This window comes from Myripristis murdjan, chromosome 12 (genome assembly GCF_902150065.1).
Source record: "Myripristis murdjan chromosome 12, fMyrMur1.1, whole genome shotgun sequence".
NCBI classification, from domain to species: domain Eukaryota; kingdom Metazoa; phylum Chordata; class Actinopteri; order Holocentriformes; family Holocentridae; genus Myripristis; species Myripristis murdjan.
Window position 1 is genome coordinate 8,991,012 of NC_043991.1, and position 17,655 is coordinate 9,008,666.

General features: G+C 40.1%; 1 protein-coding gene across 1 annotated transcript in view; it reads left to right on the forward strand.

Annotated features, from left to right (window-relative positions):
- Positions 1-17,655, forward strand: part of whrna (whirlin a) — a 153,350-nt gene that overhangs the window by 105,954 nt on the left and 29,741 nt on the right. Inside the window, exon 5 of the mRNA XM_030065305.1 lies at positions 2,789-2,825. Coding sequence (XP_029921165.1) covers positions 2,789-2,825 — 37 coding nt within the window. The remainder of the gene's footprint in view (positions 1-2,788; positions 2,826-17,655) is intronic.

Sequence of the window (17,655 nt, forward strand, 5' to 3'; positions counted from 1 at the left end):
CCTAAACTCTTTCACTTTGCAATAATACCAGTTACAGCTGATGGTGGAATAGGAGGGAAGAAACCTCACCAGCTGACTTGTTGCAGCAGTGGCATCCTATCACATTGCTATTACAGCACCACGCTGGAATTCAGTGAGCTCTTTAGAACGAGCCATTCTATCACAAATGTTTGTAAAGGCAGACTGCACGGCTAGCTGCTGGATTTTATACACCTGTAGCAATGGGACTGAATGAAACACCTGAATTCACTGATTAAGAGGAGCGTCCCAATACTTTGTCAGTATAGCATATTTAAGATTCTGCACTATTTGTAGGTCAGCAATCAAATTTAAGCAAATTTGTTGCATTGACCAACTTAACTCCTTTGAACAAAAGGTCAGATTTCCTTGTATGCCTCCACTGAAGCATGTGTTCACATGACACTCAGGTGGATTTGATCTACTCATCACAGTAATTCAACTTGCAGCCAATGTTTACCAGTTACAAACATGGCTTTATGAATAAATGTAAATAAATATAGGAATAAATGTGGTTTCTTCTAAAGTTTTTCTTTGTCAGCTTCTCATTTTATTTATATGGCATATGCAATTATTTTCATTTATTGGATTGCCACAGTTAAGGAGGGCCACCAAAATGTACTTTGGCCACCAAATTTAGTGGCATAGTGGTCCATTAGTGAAGCGTATGTAATGTCTGTCCCTGCAAATTAAAGCCTAATCTAAATGTCAGAGTATTTTTTTCATCAGCTCAGTAATACACAACTTGCTGGCCCAGTGCACCTACAGTATCTTAAACAGTAATGCCATAACAGGTTTCCAAAACAAACTGGACTAGAAAAAGGCTTTTAACATTTATGGTATCGCTAATATTTTTTTTACTGCTTCTCTTTTTCCGCGAGATGCACTGACACATTTATTGCTGCGTTTTTGCACCACCACCAGTTATTAAAATGAACAAAATTAAGGCTTAAACCTGCTGTCTGCATTTTCTGGCCTTCACGCTCATATTTCTGTGTTCAAGAAAATCATTGAAAGAGCTTAAGCCACAAAAGTTTCTGGTAGAGATGGGAAATTAAATTGTCACGCTGATTTCATTTAAATTAAATTCAGTACGGCTTTATTGGCATGACCACACACAAAGTGGTGTTTTTTTTTTTTTTTTTTTTTTTTGTTTTTTTTTTTTGGCCATTTTTAATTGAACTATTCATTGAATATTTTTAATTAGTTAATTTAATCTTCATTCATTTGTGAATTTGTGAAACTTATGTCTCATTTTAGTGTTGTAAATAGAAATATGCAGCAGGTGAAGTGGTGTTCATCACTGAAGATATAGAGCTTGCACTTTAGTATGTTGCATGTTTTACATTAGTCCCAGTGTGATTAAAGTATTGCATGTATCTAGACTTCTTGTTTTCATAATGTCTTGCTTGCAGAGACTGCAAATTATCTAGCAGAACAAAGGGACCAATCATGGAGGAGCCTTTTGAAACATTCGTGAGAAGAGAGAATAAATGGCTGAGTTGGTCTCAAAAGTCAACCTGGCTAATTGAATTTAAATCCCAAGACAGGTCCCAACGCAGAATTTAATGTGCCATTTCAGGGGGGACTGCAGTATTTTTCGGGCTTTGATTTAACTATGTAGGCGGTGATGCCTTTTCTTGCCCCAAACACAGTGCTTTGCATCATTGCATTTACTCAGGGTCTTAAAGTCTATCACCTCATTCACATTTTGATGATGTAAAGACAGTCATTTCACTCACAAAACAATATGGAGCCTCTAACTGCTGCAAAAACAATATGTTTAAAAATATTTCCTTATATGTATGCAAAGATAGTGTTAGCGCGTTTAGTGTGTGCTTGTGTTTGCTCTGCACATGTCTCTGCCAAAAAGTGTGCTAAATAGCCTGACTGGATAACATATGCAATGCACATTTACTGTAAATTGCCTTTCTGCGCCTCAGTTTATGCCACTTCTCTGACAAAAATGAAAACCTGATGAAGAGTAAACATCTGTGGCACATGGCACATCATGTACAATGCACGATGTTCAGCCTGTCATAAATGAGAAGTACACTCTGTTAGACGAAAAGCTGTCAGTCAAGATATATCAAGTGCTTTGTTAATTCCCAAACCCACAATTTGGGTGTCAGTGTGTGGGCATGTGCCTTGTGCCTATGTAAGTGTGAGGGAGCTCTGTTCTTTATCTGAGGATGCAAAAGTGTGCTGATGAAGAATTTTAGGGGTAGTTCAAAACTTTTTAGCACAACAGCACCAACATGCACTGGCTGTTTGTATGCTTTTATGTGTACATGATTATATATTCATGCTCATGTGCGTGTGTGTGTGTGTGTGTGTGTGGTTAAGGTTAGGATTAGATTAAGGTTAGGGTTAGGTATGTTGTCGTTATGGTTGGGGTTAGGGTAGGTCTCCTGAAAATGAATGTGACATTTAGTAAACGTGTATGCGTGTGTGTGCGTGTGTGTGTGTGTGTGTGTTCAAACAGGTGGTCATAGCAACACGCTGTTAGAACTTGGATTAGAGGGACAGATAGAAGGATAGCGACATTGCTATTGGTTGTGTTTATGTGTGTGAAAGTTTTTTTTAAGTGAATGTATCCATGTATATGTATGTGTATGTGTGTGTGTGTGTGTGTGTGTGTGTGTGTGTGTGTGTGTGTGTGTGTGTGTGTGTGTGTGTGTGTGTGTGTGTGTGTGTGTGTGTGTGTGAAACTGAAAATGAAGCTTTTCCCCGGCGGCTAATTTGTCTTCTTTATCTGTTTGTCCTGCAGCTTCTCTGTGGACCAAGGAGCCTCCGCAGCAGGAAAGGTGAGAATTACAGTATCAGTACTTTGTGTGTGTGTGTGCATCTGTGTGTGTCTCTATCTCTCTATTTATCTATCTATTGATCAGCCACTACCTCGCTGGGAGAGTGATGCACAGAACAGGACAGGTGATGATGGGTCACTGGGGTCTCTGGCTGTGTCAGACTCTCTTGTTTCATCTTGTGTGTTATTGATTTGGAAAAGAGGACTGAGGTCTAACTGCCAAAGCTGGGTCACTCTGGGGTTTTGTGTCACAGCTGAAAGTCACCGTCTGAAGCCAAACCACCCAGGCTCTTTTCAGCCGGTGTCAAGCCCGGTGACCACAGTGATTTCATGCTTTTGTTTCTTTATTTCACACATGTTGTGCATCTATACTCTAGCCGTCTATCCATAGTATGTCTTGTCTTGTCCCTTCACATTAACTTGGGACATTACTGATGCTGACCATGGGAGCTATGAGCTACCAGTCTGAAGGACATTCCCAGCTCCAGGATGCTGCCCAGTAGCTCATACTGAACTCTGACCTCCGTGGAGCACGGCAGGCAAAAAGAGAGCTTCCCTCTGAGGATCAGTACAGCATTATTAGCTTCATTATCGAGCCTCCTGTGGAGAAAATGTGGCCAGGCGTCTACATTCTTCAGCAATACTCTCATCTTTCTGTGGAAGCCTCAGCAAAAAAGTGTCGAGGAGGAGAATATGTCTGAAACTATCAGAAGTTAACCTTGACCACTTCCGGATACCTTGGCGTATGATTTTCTATAATGTATTGTTCTTCCTAGATACCCTCCTTTGGCTTCACATGTGCTTGATCAGCCAAGGCAGGGCTATAGTTTTGCCTTTCTGCCTTTAATGACACACTCACATTAGATCTAAGTACAGATGTCATTCTTCATTTTGGTGCTTAATCCAGTAAGTCCCCTAAAATGCCTGACCTTACTGGCTAACTGGTTTTCACCATCCTCTACTGACAGGAGAGGTGACTGTAAAAATTTAAAAATTTATAGATTATCCAATACTGCACAATTTTCACTAGTGTCGTGAGTTAAAGTTGCGAGCTGTGTGCGAGCGGGCAGGGTGTTGGGGGTAGGGACTTTATTAGGTCAAAGTTTTGAGTTACGTTAATGCTGTTTTAAGGCACTCTGGGATGTTTTTTATAGGGAAAAAAAAAACCCTTCTAAATATGCAATTTTGATTAACAGATGATTTTTTAGGGGTTTAATTAACAGCTGGAGGGGAACTTTAATGAATGTGACAACTACCTGGAGGTAGCAATAACCGCTAGTTTCAGATGAGCATCGCCGTGTGTGTTTGGACGGGAAAAGGCCTTGGCAAACAGTAGCTGAAAACCACAGGGAGTCATTTTTTTTTTTTTTATACATGCAGGTGTCCCCAATCTTCTAAATATGTGCTAGTGTGTCCAGACACATAACATGAACAACTCAACTTACTGTGATAATTTTGGTTATTGTGCTAATGTGAATCGACCTATAATAGCCTAGAGGGTTCAAAGTGGGCAAGTAAATTTTATTAAAATCACTTACAAGCTCCTGAAAATTTGGCATACAATAAGTGAGCAGAACTGTAAGGAGAGGTGTTCACTTCGTAGCTCAGGTGTGTCCCGCAGGACATGCCGACTCTCTCCAGGCTCTCGCCAGTTTGTTTAAACCAAATCTTTGTGACTTTGACTGTGACTTTGCAAAATGGGAAAGAGTGTTTGGGAATGGAGAAGTAAGAGTCAGAAAGTTGGATGAGACAGCAGCTGTAAGTGGCAATGAAAGAGGAGAGATGAGAAAGAGAGTGAGATGGAGAGCTTGCTTTTTATTACGGACACTCTGATGCTCAGTCTTGTCTGACAGAGGGGCATTGTGGGAGGACAGAGGAGCAGAAAAAAAAGCTGCAGGTAGTCTTTTTTGTGCATGCAACTATGAAACACAATAAAATAATGTACTAATGTAGAAGGAAGGAATGCCTGAAATTAACAAAATTAACAAAACAAAGTTGTTTTCACTGAAGCCTGACTCTATTCCCTGTCTGTAGATGTACAACCGCTTAAAAATCATGTTTTTTTTCCTAAATCAAACAGGCCTCTGGCAGGACAAAAAAAAAAAAAAAAAAAAAAAAAAAAAAGTTGAGACTCTCATCGACTCACAGTCAAAACAGAGGCAGTCTAGTCTGACTAATCGGAGGGAAGAACTGCCATTCATGGAGGTAATGTAACCATGGAGACAGCCGACTTTAAAATTTGATCAAAATGTGGGAGAAAATCGGGAGAAACAAGACTCTGGGAGAACAGTGAGAAAGAGGCATGAAACTCAGGAGTCTGTCGGGGAAAAAAAAAAAAAAAAAAAAAAAAAAAAACAGGTTGGTAAGTATGGCTTTTTATCCCGGGTGCCCTTTTCAGCTTGCGACACAAAGACAGATTTTATAAGGGTACATTGCTAACACTGATCACCTGGGGAGTTCTAAGAATAAGGGACTGATGACCAGTTTGAAAGGCATTTGCGCCGCAGTATTTCCATTATATGAACTGTTGAAAGCTGTCAAACCCTTTAGCCTTCCTGCTGCAAGGATCTTAATGCCAAAGTATAGTCCAGCTTTAAACCGAGCAGTAAATATAATATTGAGACTGTCCTTCAGCAAAAAAAATTACCCCATAGCTTGTTTGTATGGCAGCTTATTGCAACCTATACGTTTTAAAGTAAAGTGACCTCTAGTGGTCCTGTAAATAACTACACTGTGGTGCAGTATTAAGGGAGTGACAATATCCACATTAGGAGGTTGGAGGGCTGCCAGATGGGTCAGTCAATTAGACGTTCACTCAGCCAATCCGAGTTGTAATGCAGTGTTTATTTTTAGGTTTTTGGCGAACATTTGCTAATATTGGCCAGCATACGTTTGCTAACTTTTTGTAACCTTCGTAACCTTACCCCTGACCTTTTCCTAACCTTAAATGTTGATTATTGAAATCTAGCTCGCTCAGGAAATGGTCCTTTGAGTACTTAGAACAAACAACCTATGTGGTTGTATGGATTGGAGGACTTGTTGATATTATTACATAGTTAAGCAATGAATAAGCAGCTGTAAATATCAAAAATATGCACTGGAGAAATCCATATCTACACCAGAAGACATTTTGAAAGAATACAGAATTTAAACCCAATGGATAAATATGTCGCATCGCTCTGTGGGTTGTGTCATAATACTATATAATTATTCCCCCTTCAAAGCCTTGCAATTAGTGTCAACACAGAAATAATACAATTTTTAGACTCCAGGCGAGTAGTATCTGCGCTTATGAGACAGCAGTGAAAACCCATTTGCAATTTGGGGACTGAATGTTGGAGGTAATGTCAGCATAGATGGCAGCCTTGCTTCTCTTCAAGAGCTTACCTCATTTTCCAACTACCAGCTTGTTGTTATCCTCTCCATATGATCACACACTCGTCGTCTTATCCAATCTCTTATCCTGAGTGTACAGAAAATAATATCAAGCTCCTTCAGATGAGAAATTGAGAGTCATATTGTGAGAGATATCAGCAGGCATTGAGAAGCAGCTGTAAGGGATGGACTGGACTGGATAATGTTAAATCCAGTCCTAAATCTGTTTCAGCTGTCCAATTTCCACACTATCAAACTGTGTGAGTAATTTTGCGCTGAATATTGTCAATATTTTTAAAATATATAGCTTCCCAAATTGCCGATGAAGTGTTTATCAAGTGTTTCGAAGGGCCTGCAGACCCACAGGACAGTTGTGCACTGACTCTTACTGATGGAATATGCAACTTGTGAAGGAAGGAGGAAATTTTTATAGCTATTAAACTGATTAGCATAATCCTTTCCCACTTTGGCAGTTCCCTGTGTGATTATTCTGCATTTAATTTTAAACCTGTGATTTTTAGTTTGGATTACATATTAATCTCAGTCAGAGGTCGGACACAATTATATATATCTTTTCTCCTTTGAAAGGACATGTGTATGCCACTGCACTGCAGTGTTTTTTCTAAGAGCAGATATTCATATTTCTCCGCAGGGAAGATTCGTGCCCCTTAACCTCCCAAGAATTTTTGGGAAAGTGCCCTTTTTAAGATTATTTTCTTGCCATTTCTTCTTGTTTGACCATTCACAGTGAGGAGAAGGGTATGACATGCAGCAAAGGCTGCAGGTCAGATTCAAATGTTGGGTGTTTCAGTTTTAATACACTGTAGGCACCTTATAGCCAGTGACAGTAAAAGCTGAACATGCTGTTGTAGAGGCTTCCACCTGCCATTCTCGGAGTCTGTTCATGCCTCCACCACATGCAAATACAGTAAATACTCTACAAGTGTTATATTGGTAATGCAGATACCCCACTGGGCCTGCTGGTATCACTAAAGTTAACAAGTATCATCATGTGGCCAACGTGAATGCTGCAAGCAGCTTCATGGCAATGCTGAAGTCGTGTTTGAGACATTAGTGTGCGAGAGTGCAAATTTTGTCTGCTGTTAGCATGAGAGGGTCACCAAAAGAGCCGGGTTTCATCCTCTGGACAGCGTGAATGCTGTCACCAAATGTCATGGCAATGCAAGAATGTTTTGAGAAATTAGTGTTCAGTGTTAACAATTTGATATCTTATTGGTGCTAGAGCAAAGGCCATGCGGTCACCAAAATTTCATCCTTTAGCCAACATGAATGTTCAAAATTGATGGCGATCCACCAAATAGCTTTGGAGATATGCCTCTCGGGATCTAGCAAACCAACATCTATCCAACAGGCCAAAAGTGAAAAAGACAAAAAAATATTAATAGCTGTACAAAGTAATATAAGTAACAGTACAAAGTAATTTAGCACAAGAATACATAATTTTCTCAAATATTGTTATCTAATATAATGTAATGAATTACAATTTATATAACCAGATGCTTATATGCTTGGGCATTTCGGTCTTTTTTTTTTTTTTTTTAAACTCTATTCATCCATCCGGTGCTCCAGCATGCCTTTGCAGATGCTGTTTGACCCGACTCTGAATCTCCCACCGAGGTGACTTAGCGGATGAATAACCTTTATAACACACTTTACCACTGCGGTTTATAAGGAAACCCCTCCATAAAGGTTCCACCAAGTCTGAGCAGTTATAATGACAGATGAGTCTTTTAGGCAGGCGTTGTGAGAGAGGAGGGTTAACTGTGAGTGAGTCTTGGCGGCTCAGCAGAATATGGACATGTACCATGTACTCACAATGTCACGGGTTTGAAGGGGCATTTCATTCCTTCTTTCTCACCTTTGCTGTCAGAGATGTGCCATGAAAACACAAAAAAGAGTGTTACCAGTGATTGCATTGCACTATCTGATGCCATTTTTTCAGAGCCTTGGATATTTTATTAAAGGAATGGTGTCCAGTTAAAAATTGTCTTATTTAGTATGATTCATATATCTTTACTATTTTTCCCTTTATAATATTATTTTAAAATGTTGGCCTCCTTGTACAGAGAGTTCCTATAAGTCAATAAGCTTACTAAAATACAGTTTTTGGGGCTGCATTTTCTACATTTTTAGCAGTGTTGGTTGGGCTTTGCTTCCTCTTGTAGGGTAATAATCCTCGTAAGACCAACCAACTGCTCTTTACAAAAACTTAGACTTTGAAGGCTTGTGTAGTAAAGCTGATGTGAGGAAACACACACATCAGCCGGCACAGCTTCATCTGTCAGACGAACTGGAGCGCTCCAATCTCATATATGAAAGTAGCTTTAAATCCCCAGCAAAGCCAGTTGTTTGACTATTGGCCTCTCTCTGCAAAGAAAGGGCCTCAGATTCTCACAGTTTGATCATGTTCTTTTTTTTATACCCAATAATGACAATAAAAGTCATTTCATGAAACTTCATATTTAAGCTCACCATTCCTTCAAGTAGATTGTCTAATACAAATACTAATCCAAGTACTGCTCATTTCATGTGGTTCATGCAGCCTTGAATTGGCTTATTGTAAAACAATTACAGTACCAAGTGTGTCAATTACATTTTAACAGTTAGCAAAATTATGTGCTGAGTTTCCACAGTAAATCTACATTAAAAAATTATGCTAAACACATGGAAAGTATACATAGCTTATTGATATGCTGAAAAATATATTCAGAATATAATAACAGATAAAAAATATGATATGATAACACTAATATAGTAAATATTTAAAAAAAAATACTATATGTTATATGCTGGGAACCTACATGGACTCCTGAGGGCTGACAGATCCTACTTTGGGAACCACCGGTGTGACGTATGCTGAAATGAGCTACATCAAACTAATACTCTCATTTCACAGACTGAGGTCATGGTAAGCAACTGAAACAAGTAAAAATCCCTCTCTTGATGGGATTGTAGAGGATTATTGGTGTTAAAGATAATCCTTGTTGTTGTTTGCATGTCCTGCCGTTCTGGTGCTTTCACAAACTTCAGCATTTTCCAAAATGTGAGCGTCGTGTTTATGTTATGTTTTTTAACCTTCATCGACCGTGGAAGTTCTCGCTGCAAGTAATATCTTTTTCAGCAACATCCTGCCTCATGATCAGCCTGTTAGAGATTCACAGACGTGGTATCGGCTCAGCGGAACCTCATTCTCCTACTGTCAAAGCAGTGGGCAGCTTGTGGGCAAAGTGATTTGCTCAAAGGCTTCTTTACCTAGCCGTTTAATCAGCACTGCCGGTCCCATCGGTGGGTCCGTCATTACAAATGCATGCTGTGCAGCCGACAGACCTGCAGAACTTTATTTGAAATTCTAGTGGAGATCCGAAGCTTTCCAGAGACACGTCCTAACGGGAAACGTTGATAAAATGATGCACCGGAGAGCTAGGTATTTTCTATTTGATGTGATGGTGCAGCTCTAAAACAATGGCATCTTGACCTAATATAAGCATGATGGTAGTTTCAACAAAGCATTGCAAATAGCAAATACAGAATATGTAATATAGTATATGTAACAAGAACAAAACTTTGAGGCTACTGAAGGGGAAATTTCAGGGAAAATCAGAGTTCATGGGGTTAATGAGTTTCATTCACTTAAAACAAAAAGGAGATATTGGTGTGCACATCTGAGTCTGCTTGAGGTGCAGCATGAATAAAGATAACCGTAAAATGGAAGGATATTCACTTCACCTGGCCAGATTTTCCCAGCCAGAATTTTTTTTCCCCCCTCTAACAATCCACCGCTCCATTAGGCCATCACGGCCCATAGCATGGTAAGTATTATGGAATACAAGGGCCAGCATCATGAAAAAGCATAGATAATCCGATTTATGAATTTTGTCAATATAACGCGGGGTGGGCCGTGTTGACACAAGTCAAAACGCACTCAGGTTGTGTGTGTGTCAGCATGTACTGTGAATATAAGCGCCCTGTGTTTACCCGCAGTGCAGTGTTGCTGGCATTGCATCATGAGGTTGGAGCCGTGCTGTGGTCGTGTAGCATCGCCCAGAGCGTTTACACCCAAAGCGGGTACCTGAGTCTTTTTAAACCTTCATCCTATAGATTTGACCGACCTTCACGAAATGTATGGAGTGCGATGAGATGACAGATAGAAGGTAAATCGAACAAGTCTAAGCTATAGAAAGCTGGTGTGTGTATGTCTTCATGTACACCAGGACGTATACATACATATAGTTATTTGTGAGTGTGCTGTTTAGAAAAAGGGACGACTACTCCTGCAAAATGATTGACAGGGGAAAAACTTGAAGCAGACTGTGGTACTTGTTAAAAAAAAAAAAGTGTTAATATTTTTTACTAGCTGAACCTCTATATTTTAAAGGTATTGAGGTGCCTTTTTCTCTATAAATGGACACAAAGCAAGTTTCGATTGAAAGGCTTTACACGTAGCTGAAGATGTACAAGAAAGTGTGTGTATGAGTGTATGTCTGTGTGCATGTCAGTGTGTGTGAGAGTGTGTGTGTGTGTGTGTGTGTCTTTATTGCTGTTTTTTTTGTGATTCCACTGCAGAGGGATTTGTACCACTCTTCACCTGTGTACTCTAATTAGATATAAAGCACAAAGCCTTGTTCTGAAGTGATTGCAGGTTTGTTGCTTCACAATCCGAAGAAATTACAAAGAAACACATAAATAAGAACTGTTTGAAGTGAAACTGACGTGGGTGAAGGAGGAGATGAAAAGCTGGGGAGCAGAGCTGCTATCTTGACCGAGAGTCGGTTCATTCAAGCAGGTCTCCCAAGTTCAGACCGGTGCCAAGCCAACTAAAACACATGCAAATTGACTGGCTGCTGCCGCTGTGTGCCTGTATATGAATGTGTTTACATGTATGTGTGTGTGCAGAAGAGATAGCATGATGGTGAGAAAGAGGAGAGACAAAAAGGCAAAGGCAGAGGGAAAGAAAGATATGCAGCATGAAGGCTTTGGGGCTTGGCAGCTGGGAGAGCAGTGATAATTCACCGTGTTCACTGTAAGGGAGCGCTGTGACGCCTCCATACGAGCCAGGTGGCCTCTGTTAGAATGGGTCCCCGCTGCGAACCTCACACCGTGCCAACAGTTCCTCAACATAAATAATGCTCTGTCTAGGAATGATCTGGCAGCGGTGATGCTATTGCTTAAACATGGGAGCGCATTCGTGTCGATTTCGTTGCCTTCGTGCTTTTCGCCGGATTCAGCGCGTCCCTTGCGGTCGCATCATTCGTCCTTTCGTGCACCCCTCCCTCCGCCTGTCCTCTTTCCCTCTATCCTGTAATTACAGCCCAAAGGCCAAGCCAAACCGATAAGCTAATTAATTAAGAATAGGTCACATGGCAAATATCAGTCATTAAATGTGCTTTGACCCCATTTGTACTGTGATGTAGAACAAATGAATGTTGTCTGAGCGGCAGCAAAATGTCCTACAGAACACATCTAGAGCAGGAATTTGTTAGATAAAAGAATATACCTCTAAAAGTGTTTACATTTATTTTCTTTTTAATCACTGTTGTCTTTATATTAATTAATCATATAATAAGATTTTGTCAGTTGATTGTCCCAAAGGGTCATTTAACTAATTAAGTAACCATATCAAAATGAGTCTAGAAAAATAAAATCACAAATATGAGATTTTTTAGCAGGGGTGCACATAAATGGTATGACAGCATGAATGGCCGCATGGACTAGAAATGAAACACAGGTGCAGACCCTTCATGTCACTAAAACCTCAAGGTTTTTCTGCTCTCCATACCTCAGACGAATCCCTTCACTTAAAAAATTAATGGCACCTGAAACTGATGTATAAATAATGGTAAAGAATTCTCATTAAGTTAATTGCACACCAGCATTAACTGGGTAATGAGCTGAAGTTCACTCTCAGATCTGTTCTTACTTTGCCAAGGGAAGCTATTTTCAGCCCAAGCAAATAAAATCTACCTAGAAGTGTATCAAAATCATAAACTGGGTATTGCATTTTCCCTCTGGTTTTAGCATTTTTGCAATCAGCATGGCCAAAAAAATAACAAAAGTTAAGTGATTAGTCTGGCATACCAGCCACTGCAAAGACATGCGGTGGTGAGGCTACATTTAGGAACTGAGTCAAAAATAGCTGGATGAAATACCCCAGCTTGAAATAAATTATGAATGCACCAAGGTGTGGTACAAAATGTTCCAAATCTACATGACAAAAGTCGCTTTTATTGCCGAGGCACGAAGAAAAGCATGAAGAGAATGCCCGACAGTTCAGAGTGATGCAAGCTATTGCAAACAAACAACATGTCAACAGGACAAATCCAGCCGCTCGTTTGACGGATGACAACATAAATTAAGTGAGGAGCAATGTCAAGCACTGAATTATGTTTTCCATTGGCATGCATACCCATTGTTTTGCCTAGAGGGAGAATTTCAAAGGACCATGTGCATGTTTAGCCTAAATATCGACAAAATGTGCATGCTTGACATTTCTGCTAATCTTTTCCGACAGCAAGCGGTTGTATTTTGGATCTCCAGTATCATTTTTCCTACTTTTTATTCAGCCATTGGTTTCCATTCATTCCATTATGATATGGAAATTAACTTTCAGAGACTTCAAACTTTTTCACACCAGTGTAACAAAGTTATCCACATTAGTTTTCCGAAAAGCAGCAGCACTGTTGAATTTGGGCCGAGTGAAACAGACTCTCTGCCATAAAACAGTCCCCGGGTAAATGTTCTTTTTATAAGGTGAATTATCGGTTCTGCGGTTTATGAATGGCAACCTATTTGTTAGCCACAAAAGCAGAACATTATAGGGCGGGTGTCTGAACCAAAAATTTGGATTATATGTTGTAAAATCTTTAGTACCCCCTCTCGATTTGCAGAATGGCTTGTTGAAATGTGGGAAAATTGTAATAAACGGGCCAAATATTAAAAATCACTGGTGTGGCCCTTTAAACCTTTTTAAGAGGCTCAAAGAGAATATGTGAAGTGTGTATCATAGACCAAAAGGAAGAGCACAAATAAGAAGTCAGTTCATGGAAAATCAAAGATGGTTAGATTTTCGGGGTCTGTTTTCTGACTGATAAGAAGACATATCAAAAGCAGAGCAGGAGACTGTGTATGCTGTGTCTGTGTCAAGCAAAAGGTTTAATTAATTTATTTGTGCATCCCAGTATAGAGAAAGGATTGTAAAATTTAGTCAATGCTTGAATGTAGGGGGTTTGTCCAGATGGAGCTGCAATGAACACTGGTTGTACTGAAGTCGTGTAGCACGGCTATAATCATTGGATTTTTCTTGTGTTATTGTGTGCATTGTGCACAGAAATCAGCTGATAATGCAGTTCCATACTGTGACACACTTAATCTGCTGTACTGACAAGATATACAGCTTTTATTAGCAAAAAGGGCAAAACGGAAATGCAAAAGAAGATTGATGATGATGAGATTTCATTAGATGGTCTGCATGGAGGCATAAAAGCCCAGTGAAAATGCAGAGGCTTTTACCAAACATTCAGCTTCAACTGTTGCTGAAATTTGGCCATTTTTAACAGTTTCACATTTAGAAAAAAAAAAAAAAAAATAGATGTTCTTATATGCTCTTATATCATCCTGACTGGATTACTGTAATAGCCTGTATGCCAGCCTGAGCGAGGAGTTAGTTTGCTGCTGCAAGACTTTCAACGAATCCTAGCAGGCAGGATCAAATTGCGCCAATCTTGGCTTCTGTACACTGGCAATCTGTCTGTTTTAGGATTGCTTTTGAAAGTATATTACTTGTTTTAAAATCTCTTTATTGCCAAGCACTGGGTTATAATTTAGACATGCTGACCAGAAACCTGAGATCTTCAGGCTCTCAACTTTTGGGAAGCTCCAAGATCTTGATTGGTCACCAAGAGCGACCAAGCTTTCGCACTTTGAGCCCCTCATCTATGGAACTCATTTCCCCAAGAAGTAAACTTTTCCTTTAAATCATAATTTAAAGCCTGTTTATACATCATGGCCTTTTCTAAGTTGCTCTGTTTTATACTTCTACTTTTTGCAGTTGTAATCGCATTGCTCTTAATGCTTTATCTAAATTCATGTGCATCTTTTATTTATTGCTTTATGCCTGATTATGATTTTATCTACTGTTTGTGGCGCTATTTTCATTTTGTATATACTATGAAGCACTTTGTGAACTGTGTTTTAGAAAACCTGTCTAAATAAAAGTTATTATCATTATTACTATCATTATCAGCAGCAGAGGACAGTGATTTACAGCTCATCTGTACAAAGAATTTCAAAAGTTTTTTCACACTTGACCCTGGAAGCAATTTGAAACTCCTCTCCCTCACCTACAGCATGAAACGCTGACCACTGGTGAATGCCTGACAGTGACAGCAAGCAAATAAACATACAGTTTCAAAGCCTGATGCTGACTGGGAGCACGTTGATGTCAAGCATCAGCACTGAAGCTGGATACGCTTTTGTCAGTTCACATCAGTTCTCAGTTTTTGATCGTCCCAGTCTGGTCTGAGGAAAAACTCGACTTCCACATTTTTAGCAACACAGTGACGAGCTACATGCTGCAGAAATATGAGGCCAAACGTGTTTGCTGACACAGTTTGTGAGGGGATATGTGCAGTTACAGTAAACAGGAAAACACCTGGCAGCCTCTTGTGTGTATGGCTTTGTCAATATTGTGAACAAACGCAAACCAGATTTCTACTCCAACATCCGTAAGATGCTATTTTAGTCTCTTACGCTGCCATTATTTAGCAGTGCTGCCTCTGAAAGGGCATTGTCACATCTCAGTATAAACAAAAACAAGTGCAGGTTCTGCCTGTCAGCCACTCACCTCTATGCACTGATGCTCTCATGTCCAAGAGGGCCAGAGCAACGTTCAACCCGAAGCCTGCAGTTCAGCTGCGGGTGCAGATAGCTCTTTGCAGGCTGAACAACAAACAACAAACATGTCAAACAAACATACTCAAAACAAAACAAAAGCAATAAAGCCATAAACACACGAGTTACACTATTGAAGAAGGTTGGAGAGGAAAATAAATACTTTGATGGTGATTCTGATGAGGACCGAGGATGAGGATGAGGATGAGGATGGGGCATGTTGTTTTTGTCTGCTTTCAGATGATGCACCTCCAAAATGTCACATGTTGAGGAAGTAAAAACAAAACAAAACCTTACTTTATTTTATAGCTGGCTGGCCATGTTTAAGCTTATTCAAATACCTTCATCCTATAGAGGAACATCTGCCCTTTTGTTGATGTTACAGCATGCACGTGCCAGAACTGGAGCTGCAAGGTTTTCATCCAAAACTGACAATGCATTTCTAAATCGTGTGTTGTAAACCTTAACCTAAAAATCAGCCCTGTTTATAGGTCAAATTTAGAATCAGTGTCAATCAAAGGATGCAGGTACGTAGCATTTAGAGAGTGAAGGCTACAGATTCAATTCCTGCAGTAAAGTGTGCACTGACAGCCATGCATCCTGTAGAATTGTGCTTTTTTTAATTGTAAATCAAACAAGATAAGATATAAAATTGTGGTGTAGTCACAGGTATTGACAGCTGAGTTTAATTCCAGGAACAAAAAAGAATCCATGCTTTTAAGAGTAATGACTGATGAAGCCACTTTCCCTGCTGCTCCATGCTTCGATGAATCGATGCAGCCTTAAAGTTTTCTTATGTTGATGTGCCTTAAAATGTCTGACCTTGACTCTACTGACTTGTGTCTGTGCAAAGTCTGTCACTGGAGAGGTGTTTTCATAATCCTCTGCTGAAGCTGGAGGTGTCTGTGCACACCGCTAAAATCAGAGATTCAGATGCACGTTGGGGCCGGCGAGATTTGGTACGTCACTCATCCGACAGCCAGTCGCGTCGACTGACAGGGTGTTGCTCTGCGTATCAGTAGCACCGAAAAACAGGACCAACTCGAAATGGCTGAGTCACATGGACAATAGAAGTGTAACTAATTTTTTCATGGTTAGATAATGAAATAATTGCATGATTTTCATGAGTGTTGTGGGACGAGACTTCCTGGTTCCATGTACACAGTGCTGACCCACAAGAGTGTTGTAGTTTTAAAAGATCAACCAGATCAATGTGAAATGGCTGATTCACATGAACAATAGAAATATAACTAAGAGATTTGCTGATTTTTTTTTTTTTTTTTTTTCATGGTTAGATTTTCAAATATGGCCTGATTTTTGACGATGCCTCCTTGTTAACTCTGGTTACAAATCGGTGTGCCAGCAGGCAAGGTGGTGGGTGGAGGCTATTTGCATATTCATAGGTCTGCACATTTTTAATGAGGGCCAGATTTAAGAAGTTATATTATATATAATGAGTTATATTTAAGCAGTTTTTGCATGGGAAAAACTTGATGCAAAAACTCAGAGATTATTTTGCAGGTGCTTAACGAATGGCTGGTGGGGGACTTTAATTTCTTTGCTCTATCGTTTGAAAAGCTCTCTTTAGAAAACATTTTTACTAAGACCTCTTCCCTCTTCTTTGGCTCACTCCCTGCTTTATGCACACACCGTTGCATTCACTCACATACATGCATGACAGCACATGTGCATCAGTCGAACAGAAAAGCGGCCACTCTATGCAAGGTAAGCTCCCCTATTCCCCTGATGAAGTTGATTAGCAGTCCTTAATTGCAATGCAGACAGGGTCGATTTCACTTGTGGGCTGGCTGGTGATGTGTGCAGAATGAGATCCAGGCAGGATTAAGCCTCATGGATGAGCGCGGAACTGGATCCAACTCTGTGGCCCCGGCGCACATCTTTTATGGTTATTGTTATCAATGATGGCCTCTCATTTCTCCATCTGATTGAGGAGCATTATAGCTCGTAATGTGATTAAATCAGAACACAGGCATGGAGTGACCGCCCTGGGGAATACGGATCACTATCAGTTTCATTGTGGACAGTGCCAATGATGTAGTAAATGCCTCTGTTGTCATAACTGCCTGGCTTTGCAGAAGCTCCCATAACGTTTACATATTGGCGCTCTTACATCAGGATAACTTATATCGTCTTGTATCAACTGCGAATGGAATTGAGAAGGAAAAGCAAACAACGATTTACTATGTGTCTCAAAGGCTCCAATCCCTGAGACTGTTCCCATCTGACGGAGGGTACACTTGTTCCCTCTGTAGGCCTCAACTTTTAATACCAGCATATGCCCTTTAAGGTCAGAGCCAATCTGTGCCACCCTCATGTGGAATCGATTTTTATAGCATCGGTGTGGAAATCTCTCCTCTCCTCTGTTTCTGTCAGTGTTCCTCCTCCTCCTCGTGTTTTCAAAGAAAATTGCTTAAATTTACTGTTCTAATTTTGTTTTAAAAAACAGACAGAGGAAGAGAGCAAGACTGATCGAGTGCAAGGACATGAGAGTTTGAGGCGAAAACTCACTACAGTGAATTTGTCACAGT